This window comes from Diachasmimorpha longicaudata, chromosome 2 (assembly GCF_034640455.1).
Source record: "Diachasmimorpha longicaudata isolate KC_UGA_2023 chromosome 2, iyDiaLong2, whole genome shotgun sequence".
NCBI classification, from domain to species: domain Eukaryota; kingdom Metazoa; phylum Arthropoda; class Insecta; order Hymenoptera; family Braconidae; genus Diachasmimorpha; species Diachasmimorpha longicaudata.
This window is the reverse complement of record NC_087226.1, coordinates 9,658,457-9,672,081: the sequence shown is the minus strand read 5'-3', so window position 1 is coordinate 9,672,081 and position 13,625 is coordinate 9,658,457. Positions and strand designations below refer to the sequence as shown.

At 37.3% G+C, this 13,625-nt stretch overlaps 6 protein-coding genes across 9 annotated transcripts in view; 3 read left to right on the top strand and 3 right to left on the bottom strand.

The window, feature by feature from the left end:
* Window positions 1-6,222, bottom strand: part of LOC135171482 (arrestin domain-containing protein 3-like) — a 92,099-nt gene extending 85,877 nt beyond the window's left edge. For both annotated transcript variants that reach the window (XM_064138059.1, XM_064138095.1), the window contains exons 1-2: window positions 6,073-6,222; window positions 3,670-3,753 (exon numbers count right to left, since the gene is read on the bottom strand). The gene's annotated coding sequence lies outside the window, so the exon portion shown is untranslated. The remainder of the gene's footprint in view (window positions 1-3,669; window positions 3,754-6,072) is intronic.
* LOC135171525 (protein BUD31 homolog) lies at window positions 49-1,435 on the bottom strand. Its single transcript, XM_064138153.1, has 3 exons — window positions 1,198-1,435; window positions 553-675; window positions 49-384 (listed from the first exon to the last, which is right to left on the bottom strand). Exons 1-3 carry the CDS (start codon window positions 1,289-1,291, stop codon window positions 167-169), a joined length of 435 nt encoding a protein of 144 aa, XP_063994223.1. The 5' UTR covers window positions 1,292-1,435; the 3' UTR covers window positions 49-166.
* LOC135171519 (28 kDa heat- and acid-stable phosphoprotein) lies at window positions 1,579-3,503 on the top strand. The gene is made up of 5 exons (XM_064138140.1): window positions 1,579-1,882; window positions 2,068-2,165; window positions 2,245-2,367; window positions 2,817-2,953; window positions 3,129-3,503. The coding sequence occupies exons 1-5, from the start codon at window positions 1,873-1,875 to the stop codon at window positions 3,343-3,345; spliced, it is 585 nt and encodes a 194-aa protein (XP_063994210.1). The 5' UTR covers window positions 1,579-1,872; the 3' UTR covers window positions 3,346-3,503.
* LOC135171507 (ADP-ribose glycohydrolase MACROD2-like) lies at window positions 3,709-5,622 on the top strand. 2 transcript variants are annotated; one of them, XM_064138118.1, is made up of 6 exons: window positions 3,709-3,928; window positions 3,985-4,099; window positions 4,493-4,723; window positions 4,932-5,048; window positions 5,144-5,352; window positions 5,445-5,622. In XM_064138118.1, the coding sequence occupies exons 1-6, from the start codon at window positions 3,914-3,916 to the stop codon at window positions 5,526-5,528; spliced, it is 771 nt and encodes a 256-aa protein (XP_063994188.1). In that variant the 5' UTR covers window positions 3,709-3,913; the 3' UTR covers window positions 5,529-5,622. The 2 variants fall into 2 exon arrangements, with proteins under 2 accessions (XP_063994188.1, XP_063994197.1); XM_064138127.1 differs by having other exon boundaries at window positions 3,711-3,881.
* Window positions 6,223-6,855: 633 nt separating the features above from the next.
* LOC135171309 (CAAX prenyl protease 1 homolog) lies at window positions 6,856-11,227 on the top strand. 2 transcript variants are annotated; one of them, XM_064137783.1, is made up of 6 exons: window positions 6,856-7,120; window positions 7,467-7,613; window positions 7,750-8,469; window positions 8,631-8,774; window positions 8,844-9,089; window positions 11,089-11,227. In XM_064137783.1, the coding sequence occupies exons 1-5, from the start codon at window positions 7,019-7,021 to the stop codon at window positions 9,060-9,062; spliced, it is 1,332 nt and encodes a 443-aa protein (XP_063993853.1). In that variant the 5' UTR covers window positions 6,856-7,018; the 3' UTR covers window positions 9,063-9,089; window positions 11,089-11,227. The 2 variants fall into 2 exon arrangements, with proteins under 2 accessions (XP_063993853.1, XP_063993845.1); XM_064137775.1 differs by lacking the exon at window positions 11,089-11,227 and having other exon boundaries at window positions 8,844-9,747.
* LOC135171300 (triokinase/FMN cyclase-like) lies at window positions 9,581-13,400 on the bottom strand. The gene is made up of 9 exons (XM_064137762.1): window positions 13,092-13,400; window positions 12,673-12,745; window positions 12,484-12,588; window positions 12,144-12,232; window positions 11,578-12,040; window positions 10,927-11,313; window positions 10,468-10,721; window positions 10,155-10,282; window positions 9,581-9,895 (listed from the first exon to the last, which is right to left on the bottom strand). The coding sequence occupies exons 1-9, from the start codon at window positions 13,212-13,214 to the stop codon at window positions 9,781-9,783; spliced, it is 1,737 nt and encodes a 578-aa protein (XP_063993832.1). The 5' UTR covers window positions 13,215-13,400; the 3' UTR covers window positions 9,581-9,780.
* Between the last annotated feature and the right edge of the window lie 225 nt (window positions 13,401-13,625).

Below are 13,625 nucleotides of genomic sequence, written 5' to 3'. Positions count from 1 at the left end.
ATGTTAAGCGATTTTTGAAGCACAGAATTTATGTACCGAACAAAATGGTTTGTATTACTATAATAATGTGTCATTTATTCATCAATTTCTTATTATTTACAAGAGTAATTGATTTAGATACAACTGATAATTCCTAAGTCTTAAGATAATTATAAATTCCTTAAAATTAACCAGAACATCCCCGGCATCCACAGTGGATGCATTCAACGATTCTCCCTTCCTCAAGTTTGCCCTTTGGCACACGACATATACAATTCGTCCCAAAGTTTGTATCTCTGGTTTGAATACAGCGAAGGCAGCATAAGTTCTCGTATCCCACTTTTTTCCATTTGGCAATGAGATTCTTGTCTGCAATTTTCTCGTTAAGACAGTAATCATATAACTCTGCAAATAATTTATGAATAACTGAATTAGATGTCGACAAGTTAATAACCGTAAATAAACTTTTTTCAATAATAGAATGAAACGACTGACTTCGCAGGCACACGAAAATTCTTTATTGCGAATTTAATTGCCATACTTTACGAAAATTTGATCAATATCTCCTCTTACCTCTGCTAATAGCCTTCCTTCTGTAGAACAGATCGTAAATATATCTGGATTTCTGGTGATGAATTTTGAATATAGGCCACAGAGATTCTTGTTTTCGTTTGCCTTCGTGTGGTTCGGTTTCGGCTGAAATCAAATGTGAACATTATAATTCATAGTGATTAAAAAAAAAACATCGGCCTTACGTCATAAAGACTTAATACACATCAATGCAATCGCATAAAGGTCCAGCATTTGGCTTCATCATCAACATTTCGTAGTAGATCGTTGAAAATTAGCTCAAAAATGCTATAGATATTTTACGAGCCTTCTTATTAGTTTTTGATCCATTCTATTGAAGAACTTCGACAAAAAAGAAATGAATATTGAAATGAAAACTGAGGAGACAGGAATCCATTTGGAGAAAACTCATTCACTCCTTTATCAGCAATAAGTCTACTTATTTATGGAAAATTATCCTCTGGATCCTGAACGTCTACTAGCTAGTTACTCAACTAATGTTTGTGATAAACAGTTGTTATTGGAAAGTTCGGACAAAAAAAAGTAAGTCAGTCGAGTTCTTCAATACAATCAACGAAAAAGTAATATATCTGTTAATAAAAGGAGAAGTTCAACAGAATTGTATTCTCTCATCTTCTCAAAACATACCTTCTCTCATCTTCTGCTCCAATTCCTCCAGAGTCGGTTCAATCAGTTCCCAACCCTCTGGAGGTGATTTCTTGCTCCTTCTCACTTTTGGCATCTTCAAATACTACTTTTATATCACTAATCAATGTTTAATTGTCCGCAAAAACACACGTAAGTAAATAAAAATGTGTTCAGAGGCTGCGAATTTGAGGTTATGCGTCCAAACAACCAGTAGGTACGCCTAAGCTATGATTTTCATACCTCAGGTACGCCCTCTTACAGTCAAACCAAAATATTAGTTGACAGTCTGGACACTACATGGGAATATCCCCAGTTTTCAATAAATAATTATAGCCAGAGGATAATTGGAAATGGGGGAGAAAATTTTCTAAAAACAATCTCGTTTGTTCATGGAACATTGACAAGAAAATATTCTCCTTAGTTTCTACGAGCTAATAATTTAAACTTGATTATTCGAGTCAGACAGTTTCACCAACAGAACAATTACAATTCTTTGTGAAATCCAAGGGAACGATATCTCTGTTGATTATTTAGCTTGACATCACGGCGGACAGCAGTCTCACGGTTCTTACGTCAAGATAATTTTCGTAAATTAACATCTACAAACAAAAACCTTACTCCAACCAAAAAGATTGTGTTGAAAATTTTCTACGGAAAAAGTTTAGTTGAATAAAAATGCCACGTGGTGAGTCGACGACTAATATTCTTATGTTTTTTTTGACAATTTTTGTTGAATAAAATGTTCAACCAAGCCCACGTTTTTTTATAACCCTGAAGACGTGGGTTTTTAATCTTCAATGTCGGGATGACCCTGAACACATTTTTATCATTTTTTAATGGTCTTCTGGGGATGGTTGGTTTTTCACACAGGTAAATTTGTCAATCACAAGGGACGTAATCGTCATTTTACGAATCCTGAGGAGCTGGAGGAACAGAGGAAAGCGGACGAGGAGAAGAGAAGGTGGAGGGTGAGTCTCTCAGAGGTTAAGTCGATTGATGTAGGCGAGTGATTTCGGGGTTTTTTCATTATTTTTTTTGGGCTTTCAGCAACAAAAGGGAGGCGACTCATCCAGTGAAGAGGAGGAACAAGCTAAGAAGCCGAGCAAGTCAAAACATGCGTCGGAATCGGAGACCGAGAGCGAGTCAGAATCTTCAGAGTCCGAGAATGAGGTGAGGACTTTGAACGTACTATCGATTTTTTTGGATTTATAGGGAGTCGAAGAATTCCCAAGGGTTTAGAGAAAACTTGTGAGGCCAAAATCAGCCGAATCTCCGAACGTTTCAGGAGAGGGAAGTATTTTTAACTCGATTTTTTAAGTTATTGACCTTGACAAATGGCAGTATAGCAGTTATTTATTTGATGTTTTTAAGTGTTATTTTCTTGTTTTATTTGAGGTGGATTAGAGATCGACTGATGAAAGAAAAATAATTGCAGATATCCATGTTAAGAGAATTAGATAAGGATGGGGAAATAACTATCGGCTATTTCGTCATTTCTTGACATTTGGAGAATTTGGGTCACTTCCAAGCGATTTTTTTAGTTCATTGTACCAGAAATGTTAGTCATTTTTTCCTGAATAACACCGAAAAATAATATTATTGTTTATTCATTAATGTAGGGAAAGGCGAAGGGTGTTGAAGCGTTAATTGAGGTGGAGAATCCTAACAGAGTTCAGAAGAAGACGAAGAAGCTTTCAACGCTGAATGCTGATTTAGCACAACAATCGTCGAAACCTGAGTTATCTCGACGAGAAAGGTAAATAACGGTGAATTCAATTGACGAATTTATATGAATTAAAAACTTGTGAGTGACCCATGGTGTGATAAAATGAGGCCTCCTGAAATGCAATGTTATTAAGAATATTACGAGACATGGTAGACATTAACAAATAGATATATTGTTCTATAACGGATATTTTCACATTTTGCAGAGAACAATTAGAAAAACAGCGCGCCTACGCGTATTATCAGAAGCTACATGCTGCTGGTAAGACCGATGAAGCGCGTGCGGACCTAGCACGATTAGCCATAATTAAGCAACAAAGAGAAGAAGCTGCTAAACGAAGGGAGGACGAGAAGAAGCAAAAGGAACAGGCTGCCCAGAAAAAGACAGAAGCCACGCAAAAGGCGCTTGGCAAACGAATCTGAAGAATAATTTTGTAATTCCATTTATTTTTGATTTAAAAGAAAAAAAGCAACAGATTAACCACCTTGTATACCACTAATGTTATGCTAATACCTTGTCATAAAGATCAATCTTACTATTCTTTCTTATGTATCAATAAAATCTACAGAAGAAGCTATTACATACAACGAAATTATTTATATTTGTAGAAATTGTTTTCTCGCTTAAGTCGTATGTTGCCGCTGTTGAAATAAAAAAGTGTATGTGCGCTTTTCTTTAAAATAACAAATGGAAAGAATAGAAAATCGGGTCCTCATATTCGCATTAAATTTGAATTATTGACTTACCGACCGGTGGCAAAAATACGTATATATGTGCACACAAATGCACTGGTGTAAATCGATTGCAACACATGTAACACTCCAGCTGACCTGTAACGTAGAAATACGCCGGTTGTAATCATTCACATTAAAAATCAAAATTTTATTCTTATATTTAACGACATTGTTCGGGAACGTTCATTACGTCTGATCAAAATAATTTTTGATTAATTATAGAGGTAAAATATCCTCCATTTTGTAGTAGCTCGTCATGAAAATACTCAGAGTAAGTGTTCCAGAGTAATGCGCAACGACTGATATTGAACTGTTTGAAAATTGCAGGTGGTCAGGGGGATTGACAGACCTCTTTTTTTGAAAAAATTGTGGGGACGTTTTGGTGTGGAAGTGAATCCAGTCGCTAAGGATTTGTCTACAATGTCATTCGAGGAGGAGAAAGGTGAATATTATAAATTTCTTATGCATACGGATTAATGCACCGCTGGGTCTAGTGTGATCCTGATATGGATTCATGGATATCTACGTCGACGTATCTGTTAGAGTTTGTACCAGATTATCAGCCACACTACAGATTAGACCGCTTTTTCACGGACGAAAAAAATTTATCGGAAAGCCTAGCGAAGTCATTAGAAAATTGAATTATATTTCTATTGAATTTCGGACGAGTTTTCAGAATAGTATTTAATTGAAGAAAAGACCCTTCTCTTTCATGTACATGTCTCATGTAAATGCAAAAATCGAATTTTACTGAATTTTTAAAGAAAGTTAATAATCAGGAGACTTTCTGAGCGCTTTTACTGCAGTATTTTTAAACCACAAAAAATGATTTCAGAAAAGTTTTTGATGATGTCCAGAGACGAGAAGAAGCAGCATTATAAATCTGAGATAACCAATTTGGAGCAGGTCATGACACTGCCGGAATATTTTAAGAAAAACACAGGAGGTGTTGAAATTAAATCTGAGTTAGCAAAAAAAATTTCAATGTGGCAGGGTGATATAACATCCCTTGAAATCGACGCCATTGTCAATGCTGCTAATTCAAGCTTGATGGGAGGTGGAGGAGGTAATATATGCCATTAGAAAATAGTCAAGGTGATTCATTTATGATCTGGAAGGTCCTATTTAACTCCATTACCCAATTTTCATCAACTATTTAAGTATGTATCTGAACATTCATTGAATCCGGATTTTACCCAACAAATCAAATCATTTCTCCTTATCGCAATATTCTTTGATTCTTTTAATAATCCCAAAAATCTGTGTTTTTTCAGTTGATGGAGCAATTCACAGAGCGGCGGGACCAAATCTGAAAAAAGAATGCGCCACCTTGAACGGATGCTCCGTTGGAGAAGCAAAAATTACTGGAGGATATAAATTGCCAGCTAAATGTATGGCTCCACAACATTGAATCAATCATTTCTCATTGAAATTCTGAAGCTCTAATTTTATGCAATTCGTATATTATTTTCATTTTATTGTGCAGATGTCATTCATACGGTGGGACCTCGAGGGGAAAAGCCAGACAAACTAAAAGACTGTTATCGTAATTGCCTTCAACTGGCTAAAGACAATAGCTTAAAGACTATTGCTTTTCCGTGTATATCAACGGGAGTTTATGGTTATCCTCAGAGACCTGCTGCGGATGTTGCCATTAACACTGTCAAAAGTTTTCTCCAGGAAAATGCAGATAAGGTAGAATAAAAATTGTACTTTAATAAGCAATCATAACCGTTAATGTAAATGTGCAGTCTTATCAATGTACTATTCGTGTAATTTTTTTATAGATCGATCGTGTTATATTTTGCCTTTTCCTGCAGACAGACAAAGACATCTATGAAGAGCTTCTCGAGAAATATTTTCAGACTTAAAATATTGAAACAATTTTCTATTTAAGGTTGTACTTCGAAATAAATTGTCTGAAGTTTTGTGACACTGGAATAAAGGTTGATTTAACATGCTGGACGAATATTTTTTCATCTTTATGAGTAGAACTATTTTTTCGCAGGACGAAAATAGAGATGACGAACTGACTCATGATTCGTGAACTTTTCAAATGTTCTTTACCCATTTCATCATTGGGAATTGTTGGATTAATAGTTTCATTTTTTTTGTTAGTGAATCTCATATGTTCGATACTGTACAGAATACCTGGACATTCGAAGCATTCATTGAATTTTTTGATTCAAGAATAATAATTTCTATCATTAATAGGACTTTCACACCTGGACCGGAAAGAGGGATTCACTTTTCTGGCAATTAGAATCAGGTTTTTGATCGTGGCTATGATGTTATTGTAAGCCATTGTGCCCGAGAAAATACGTTCCTAACCTTGCTTCACTCGATTAGAAGCGTGTTGTCGATTGTAATGACGTAAAACATCTTTTGAAAATAAATGTTTGCGAAAATAATTACCTCGCGTCAAATGTACGCGGTCCAATTACATTCGTTCCACGTCGAACGTGGTTGGTGGAGATGCTGGGGACTCCAACACAAAGTTTCTTGACCTCTACGCAGAACGTATAGGGTAGATTGTCGACGCTTGTGCAGCGTCTTCGATCGCAAAATTTCGTACCGGTGGCGTATGAACTACGGTGGTGAATGTGCCTGTCGGTAACCCCCCAGAACTGAGCCCAAAGAGGATAGACCAAAGTAGAGGCTCAGTTCTGGGGGTTTGACTGACGCCAGTTTCTCCACGTTACCGACACGATTTCACCCCCGAGGAGACGGGGCGCCACGAGTCCTACTGGGGTATCTGCATATCGGCCAAGCGGGGAGGCTCCGTTCGTACTTGTTCAACTGTACAAATGATCAACTGTACACAGAATTTTTAGACGGTGAGAGCACTGCTGTGTAGGGATTCAACTGTCGAGAGACAAAGCTAGGCTGTACATGTGGACCCAGCGCCACATGTACAGTCTAGCTTTTTAGAATTTTAGAATTTTCAAACGGTGCTCTTACCGTTTGAAAATTCTGTGTACAGTTGATCATTTGTACAGTTGAACAAGTACGAACGGAGCCCCCCCGCTTGGCCGATATGCAGATACCCCAGTAGGACTCGTGGCGCCCCGTCTCCTCGGGGGTGAAATCGTGTCGGTAACGTGGAGAAACTGGCGTCAGTCAAACCCCCAGAACTGAGCCTCTACTTTGGTCTATCCTCTTTGACTGAGCCACTGTCTATCCTCGTTTCGTCCGCTCGGTCGTTCCTTGTTATCAGTGTGATTTGTAACCACCTTCGTACCGGTATCATTTGGACGATTAATTCTAGTTTTCAGCTCTAACCGTAAACGAGTATCCGTAAAATCAAGTTCACCATCCATATGATAATATCGGAGTGGTTAATTTATGTAATTAATTAATTATGGAGACCTTGATGATTTTTGTTGAAGAACACATACGTTTTGAGATACTCGCTGTAATATGGCTATTGTACATTTGGGAATTGTACCTCAGCTTGCGGCAGGTTAGATACATTTAATTACTCTCGAAAAGTTCTATATATTGTTGGATTGTAGTTACAGTAGAGTAATTCATCGAGAAAAATGCTTCATAAAGTAACTATTCAATTGAGTTCGCTTTTTTTATACAATATATTCTAGTGGAATATTCTACACAGAATATCCTCAACTCGGATTTTCTGAATCTACTGATTTTTTCATTATACGCATTATTTTTTTTCACTATACGCATTATAATTTAATAAGGAAGGAAATTGCTTGAACCAGAAGTTATGGAGCGTAGTTGCGGTGCAATATCTCTGGTTTTCCGCTGTCGTTTTCTAAAGGGTCTTGGACTATCTTATGTTACAGAGGAAACTTATGGACAAATTGGTAACCGTTCCATCCAGCCTGGATGGCCTTATGTCAGCTGAGGTTTACAAAAAAGCAAGACTTTACGCATTGGATAGGAATGCGTACAGTAATATTCATGATTTATACTCCACAATTATTAATACGGTATGAATAGCAATGGAAATTCACAATCAGAATTATTCTGGAGAATTCAATTCTCGTCCTTGAGCCTCAGGGCACATTGATTTTATTTTTTTATCAAATGCCTGAAACCCTGAATTCATTTTTTCCCTCTCCAAAGGTACTTATCCTAACGTTTGCCTTCCACTACTATTGGAAATGGGGGATAATGTTGATAGAGGCCCTCGGGGCCTCTGGTGATAATGAAATCCTGGCGAGTGCTGGTTGCCTAGTGGTAATGAGCACCGTCTCATTCATCGTGGACTTTCCCTTCAAAGCCTACAACGTTTTTGTTATCGAGGAGAGACACGGATTCAACAAACAGACGACAAAGTTCTTCATCAGAGATCAAGCCCTCAAATTCCTCATTTCCCAACTGATAGGTCCACCCTTCCTGTGCGGATTAATCTGGATCGTCAAGAATGGAGGAGACTACTTCTTCCTTTTCGTCTGGCTTTTCGTAGTAGTTGTCACCCTCTTTATGTCAGTGGTTTATCCAGAGGTGATAGCACCCCTCTTCGACAAGTATTCACCTCTTCCCGAGGGCGAGCTTAAGACGAAAATTGAGGCACTTGCTGCTTCCCTCAATTTTCCACTTTATAAATTGTACATTGTCGAGGGCTCCAAGAGGTCTTCCCATAGTAATGCTTATTTGTATGGTTTTTATAAGAACAAGAGAATCGTTCTCTTCGATACTCTTGTGAAAGAATTTTGTAAGAACGATAAAAATGATGATAATAAGGAAAGTGGCTGTGAGGTGGATGAGGTACTCGCTATTTTGGCACATGAACTGGGACACTGGAAGTATAGCCATACATTGCAGGGACTTATGCTTGCTCAGGTTAGTGGATAATCATGATTGACATTGTTTTTATTTCGATTTCAATTTAAAATTTTGGTGCCGTATCAATTCATTATCCTGAGGAAGTTTTAAAATTAAATTTATTCATGATCAGAGGCCCTTCATCATTGGATAATTAATTTTCTCTGAAACCTTTCCAGATAAGTTTCATCATGAATTTTATTCCCTTCGCCAAATTAATCAACTATGCACCGATGTACGTAGCGTTTGGCTTCACCAACAGCCAACCAATCTTTATCGGACTCATCATCGTGACGATGTATATCCTCACTCCTCTCAACACGGTAATTACCTTGTCATTCATAATCAACAAGGATCATGCAACTAAATGAATTTGTATATTTCTGTTGCAGTTGTTTGGATTCCTGATGACAGTGAATTCTCGGAGATTTGAATTCCAAGCTGACGCCTTCGGAAAGAAACTTGGCCACGCCTCAGCACTCAAGCGTGCTCTAGTTAAATTACAGAAGGATAATTTGGCCTATCCATTGTTTGATAAATTATACTCGGGATGGCATCACAATCATCCACCTCTATTGGAGCGTCTCGAGGCACTAGACAAAGTCGATTAAACTAAGCAGTGTGATTTTTTCCAGAATGTGAGTGTTTAGCAATGAATGAACGTGTTTTTTTTACTTTTATTCTATTTCACAAGTTAACGTGTGTATGAATACCTGTAGGAACGCATGTCAACAGTTAATGGAGAGACTTAAAACATTCACTAGACAATTCTATTGAACTGAATTTCTTGAAATATTTAATAGCACATATTCTATGGCATAATTCAACGCCATTTCAATTTTCTGTACAATTTATTTTATTGGGATAATTACTATTTTGTTTATAAATCGATAAAAACAGTACAATAATAATTCTGTAGAATTGTCGAAGGAATTTGCTAAGTTTTTACATAATGTTTTTTCACATGAGGAATGCATTTCTCAATTTAATTCAATGGGTAAAACTGAAACGTAACAAGAAAAATAGGGTGAGAAGTGGCTGTCATAAAAGTCAAACAACTCGATGAGGAATGATTTTGGAGAAAAATGAAGAGACGTAGGCTGAAGGGATCTTCTGTAGAACTCTTAAGAAAATTTGTGCATTTTCATTTATTGTTGACAAATTTCGGTCTAACCACTGCTCTTCTATTTTTTCATAAAAATCCTTGTTAGAATATTTATAATCCCTCATTTGCGACGTAAACGTGTAAAGTATTCATCGCATTAAATTATGTAAACCAAAGAGGCTCTTTATGTACGAACGGTCTTGTTTTATTTCAATTTCGATTTATTAAAGTTTCGATAGCGTTTCTACTACTGCTCTGAGCCAGATCACTACACCGAATGCACCAGCATCCACGTTCGTAAGGAAATCGGAGTTTTTGACGTACGATGCTCTTCCAGCTCTGTAAAAATTTATAAGCAAGATTCACATGAGTCAAGTGTTAGAAAAATTGAATTTTACATCGTTCATTACCGTTCATATTAAATCCGAAAATTAAACTTTTTCTATTCTTCAGCTAATGGATAACGTTCTAAATAATTTAATAATCCATATGCACCAAAGGTAACCATTGAACTCAAGTGATATGGATTCCTAATTTGTTTTATTAAATTGAAAACGTGTCATATCAATGTACAAATCGATTGTCAATGAATTCTTACTTGGGGAGCATTTTCTCAGTAGCTGCGCAACCTTTCTGTGCCGCGTCTGCTGCGGCCTTCAGTGCTTCTTTCAGGGGTTTTGTTGAATTATCGTCGAACGCTTTCTGAGCTGGGTCTAGGGCATCTAGCTGGAATGAATAACCAAAAAAAATTCTTTATTAAATTCACACTGTAAGGAGTAAAATGGAATTCATTCTATTAGAAATTTACGGATGGGCAGTTACAGGTAAAAATGGAAGACGACCATGGTCGTAAAAAAGGTACTTTTTACGGTAAATTATTAAAACAAATTGACATCATCGATTGTTCTTACCATTGTTCGATCTCCAGGCCGAGCTTTACTGTACTTCATCACTCCATCAATACCACTTCTCCAAGCATCAGTCAACAATTCATTCCAATTGACCTTTGATGAATTTTGAGTCAGAGTTGTTGCAGCTGTTGCAAAGAATAAACTGTAAACAGCCCCGGAAGTGCCTCCCATGCCCTCCTCAGCGATTCCGGAGAGTTCGATCAATAAAGAAGCCGGATGAGATATTTTAAATGTTTCCAATGATGAAAGAATTCCTAGATACACAAAAAATGCATGAACAAGCGTAGTAAAATTGCTGGGCCATTCGATTATCTACTGAAAAAAAACAGAATTTGATCTCTTCCTAGAGTTCCTTCTACTGAAATATTTTCTATAGGATTTTTTTGACACAAATTTGCGAATTTCTGATAATTTTAATTATGACGAGGAATGTTTCATTGAATTACTAGACGTCTTTACCCTCAGCTAGTTTTCTGTGAGTAGATCCACAATCACCATCTCCACACCCACGATCTAAATTATTTAATTTCTCTTCATTCTTGGTAATGGCTTGGCAAGCATTCCTCAAGCATTCTCTTAAAATCTTAGTTGCTTCATTTCCGAGCTGTTTCCCCATTTCAGGAACAGTTACATGGCTCTCATCTGTAAATTGTGGTGTTGAGTTTGACGGCAAACTGTATGAACGTCCTGGCCAGCAGGGGGCCTCAGTGGGGTCATCCAAGCACTGAATGTAGAGATCTTTATGAGCCTGAGGAAGCTTCACAATAGACACATGAATTCCCGTACTGTCCAACGATGTCATGAGTACTCCAGAGTAAATTCTCAACAGATTTATCCCTTTCTTTTCTAAAATTGTCATAAATGATTTTTTTTGTATTTGATTCTAGTGCATAATTTAGTGAAACTGTATAAATTATTTTTTTCAGACAGTTAAACATTTCCGTTCAAGTAAATATACCAGTTAATAAATTGAAAAATCCAACTAAAATGGAGAATAGAATAGAATACTATGCACCCAAGGGCGGGCAACCACGACTTTCCGTCCTTATTGCACAATATATACTAGAAATACTTTGCTTTCTTCATTTGATGAATAATTAACGAACATACTCAAATAGTCGACCACTTCATGAGCTACAATTCCCTGTTCCAGCTGGCTGGTTCCTCCGAAATTATTAATGATAACAGCGATATCATCTCCTCTCCGCAAAGACAATGACTGTGAAATTCTATTTAACATGATGGCAACAATGTCTCTTGCTTCCTGAATCCTCATTCTATTATACCCAGCCTCGCCATGAACCCCCAAGCCGACTTCCATCTCATCATCCGGGAGGGTGAACATGGGTCCTTGTCCCGGTAGAGAGCAAGCCGTCAAGCCAACTCCGTATGTAGCAATGTTCTCAGAAATAATTGTAGCGTGTTGATGAACATCCTCTAGTGATTTACCCCTCTGTGAGAGTGCTCCTGCAATTTTTATGACGAAGAGCATACCCACTAGCCCTCGTTTCCCTGCTCTCCCTAATTCGTTACTAGGAATGCTGCAATCCTCACCGATGACAATTTCTAAAATCTAACCATTTTTTATACGACTCTGAAAAGTGCGCTTTGGAAACAGTAACATATTTAAAAAGTTCTTAAAAATAGTAGAATTATTGATTTTATTTCATAATTACCTTTTGACCTTCCTGCCTAGCTCTTTCGATTGCAATGCCAAAATTCAAACAATCTCCAGTGTAATTAGGAATGATTACCAAAGTTCCCGCTAAAAGTGGACAATCGAGAATTTTTAATCTTTTAAATTACTTCAGTAACGAGCTTTTAAGTCTTGGACCCACACACTGGACTCTCGTAAGGGCCAAAGAGCATTTTCCTACGAATACCGAGCCCTATTTTTCATCGCAACGTAACGAACAGGCTAAAATTCCACGCCCACAATGTATGTGCAGTGTTATTGATGATATACTTATTTATCATATGCGTATCTATTATACTCCATTGATCGAATTTATGTACCATTGCCTTGAACAGATTTTAGCGCATAGAGAACGTGATTAGGTGGTGGTGCAGCAAAAACCGAGCCAGCGATGCTAGCATTGAGCATTCCAGTTCCCACAAATCCTGAAGGTAAAACATCAAATTGAGAACTTGCTCTACGTGAGTAAAACATACCATAGAAGATGGGAAGAAAATAATTAACGACACCTGCACTAAAGGGCTCGTGTCCACTTCCTCCACCGCAGATAACAGATACTTTACTTCTGTCTTTTTCATTATCCTAAAAAGCGAAGAAAACCAGGAGGGATTAGAGTTCGTTTTGCCCGTCTTCCTGTCTTCAGATTTTTCGAATCGCATTGCACTGAAGTCTCGGCAAATTTGAAAAAAATAACGGGCTAATTTGAAGTATTTAGAAGCACTGTCAATGGAAATATTCAACCAATCGAGGTTTCAACCCAGAGCTAATTATATTTTAGCCGTGATTATGTTGCTTCCAAACTTAAATGTTAATTAAGATAAAGACTGGTCAATCATAAGGATAAATGAACTTTATCACACATTGGGAAGTACAGAATATTAACTTCCCACCGAGGAATCGTGAGAATCTTCACCGAAAATATACATACATTGGAAGCGAGCACAACTCTCTTTAATGAATGATAATTCAATCCCGGATAAACAGCGCACAGTCCAGTCAATGTCTCATGGACAACATTGTCAACGGAATTGATAAATTTCTTCGATGCCATAATAATGAAGCCTTCAATCAAAACCACTCCTAACAATAAAACTTGAAATAACTGAACGGCCGAACAATAACGAAGACTTATTAATATTCCTCTCGTATTGACATATAGAAACGTTGAACTGTTGACCCGAGACTCAACCGTCTACTTAAATATTTCAGATTAGACTGAACTGAACAGATTAACTGAGAGAGGCCTTATGTATGCGCAATTGTGGCAGATGTCATCGTGTAGCGCTGAAGTGATTGCATCAAAGTATCATGTAAGCATTGTTTGACCTTGATATTTTTACTCCATTGAAAGAAGAACATGCCATATGAGCGAAGAAATTTCATTGGATCTGATTTGTTTTATCGACGCAGATATCACGTGATTTTCGTAACTTATTTTGTAATTTTCTAAACAACTTCTACA

Coding starts and splice junctions, on each gene's coding strand:
- LOC135171525 (XM_064138153.1), bottom strand. CDS start 1,291: ATGCCAAAAGTGAGAAGGAGCAAGAAATCACCTCCAGAGGGTTGGGAA. Junction 676..1,197: donor GGAGCAGAAGATGAGAGAAG/GTATGTTTTGAG, acceptor ATTTGATTTCAG/CCGAAACCGAACCACACGAA. Junction 385..552: donor AAGGAAGGCTATTAGCAGAG/GTAAGAGGAGAT, acceptor AATTATTTGCAG/AGTTATATGATTACTGTCTT.
- LOC135171519 (XM_064138140.1), top strand. Junction 2,166..2,244: donor AGGAGAAGAGAAGGTGGAGG/GTGAGTCTCTCA, acceptor TTGGGCTTTCAG/CAACAAAAGGGAGGCGACTC. Junction 2,954..3,128: donor GAGTTATCTCGACGAGAAAG/GTAAATAACGGT, acceptor CACATTTTGCAG/AGAACAATTAGAAAAACAGC.
- LOC135171507 (XM_064138118.1), top strand. Junction 4,724..4,931: donor CTTGATGGGAGGTGGAGGAG/GTAATATATGCC, acceptor GTGTTTTTTCAG/TTGATGGAGCAATTCACAGA. Junction 5,049..5,143: donor ATATAAATTGCCAGCTAAAT/GTATGGCTCCAC, acceptor TTTATTGTGCAG/ATGTCATTCATACGGTGGGA.
- LOC135171309 (XM_064137783.1), top strand. CDS start 7,019: ATGGAGACCTTGATGATTTTTGTTGAAGAACACATACGTTTTGAGATA. Junction 7,121..7,466: donor TGTACCTCAGCTTGCGGCAG/GTTAGATACATT, acceptor CTTATGTTACAG/AGGAAACTTATGGACAAATT. Junction 7,614..7,749: donor ACTCCACAATTATTAATACG/GTATGAATAGCA, acceptor CCCTCTCCAAAG/GTACTTATCCTAACGTTTGC.
- LOC135171300 (XM_064137762.1), bottom strand. CDS start 13,214: ATGGCATCGAAGAAATTTATCAATTCCGTTGACAATGTTGTCCATGAG. Junction 12,746..13,091: donor GAGTTGTGCTCGCTTCCAAT/GTATGTATATTT, acceptor TTCGCTTTTTAG/GATAATGAAAAAGACAGAAG. Junction 12,041..12,143: donor CTAGGCAGGAAGGTCAAAAG/GTAATTATGAAA, acceptor AAAAATGGTTAG/ATTTTAGAAATTGTCATCGG.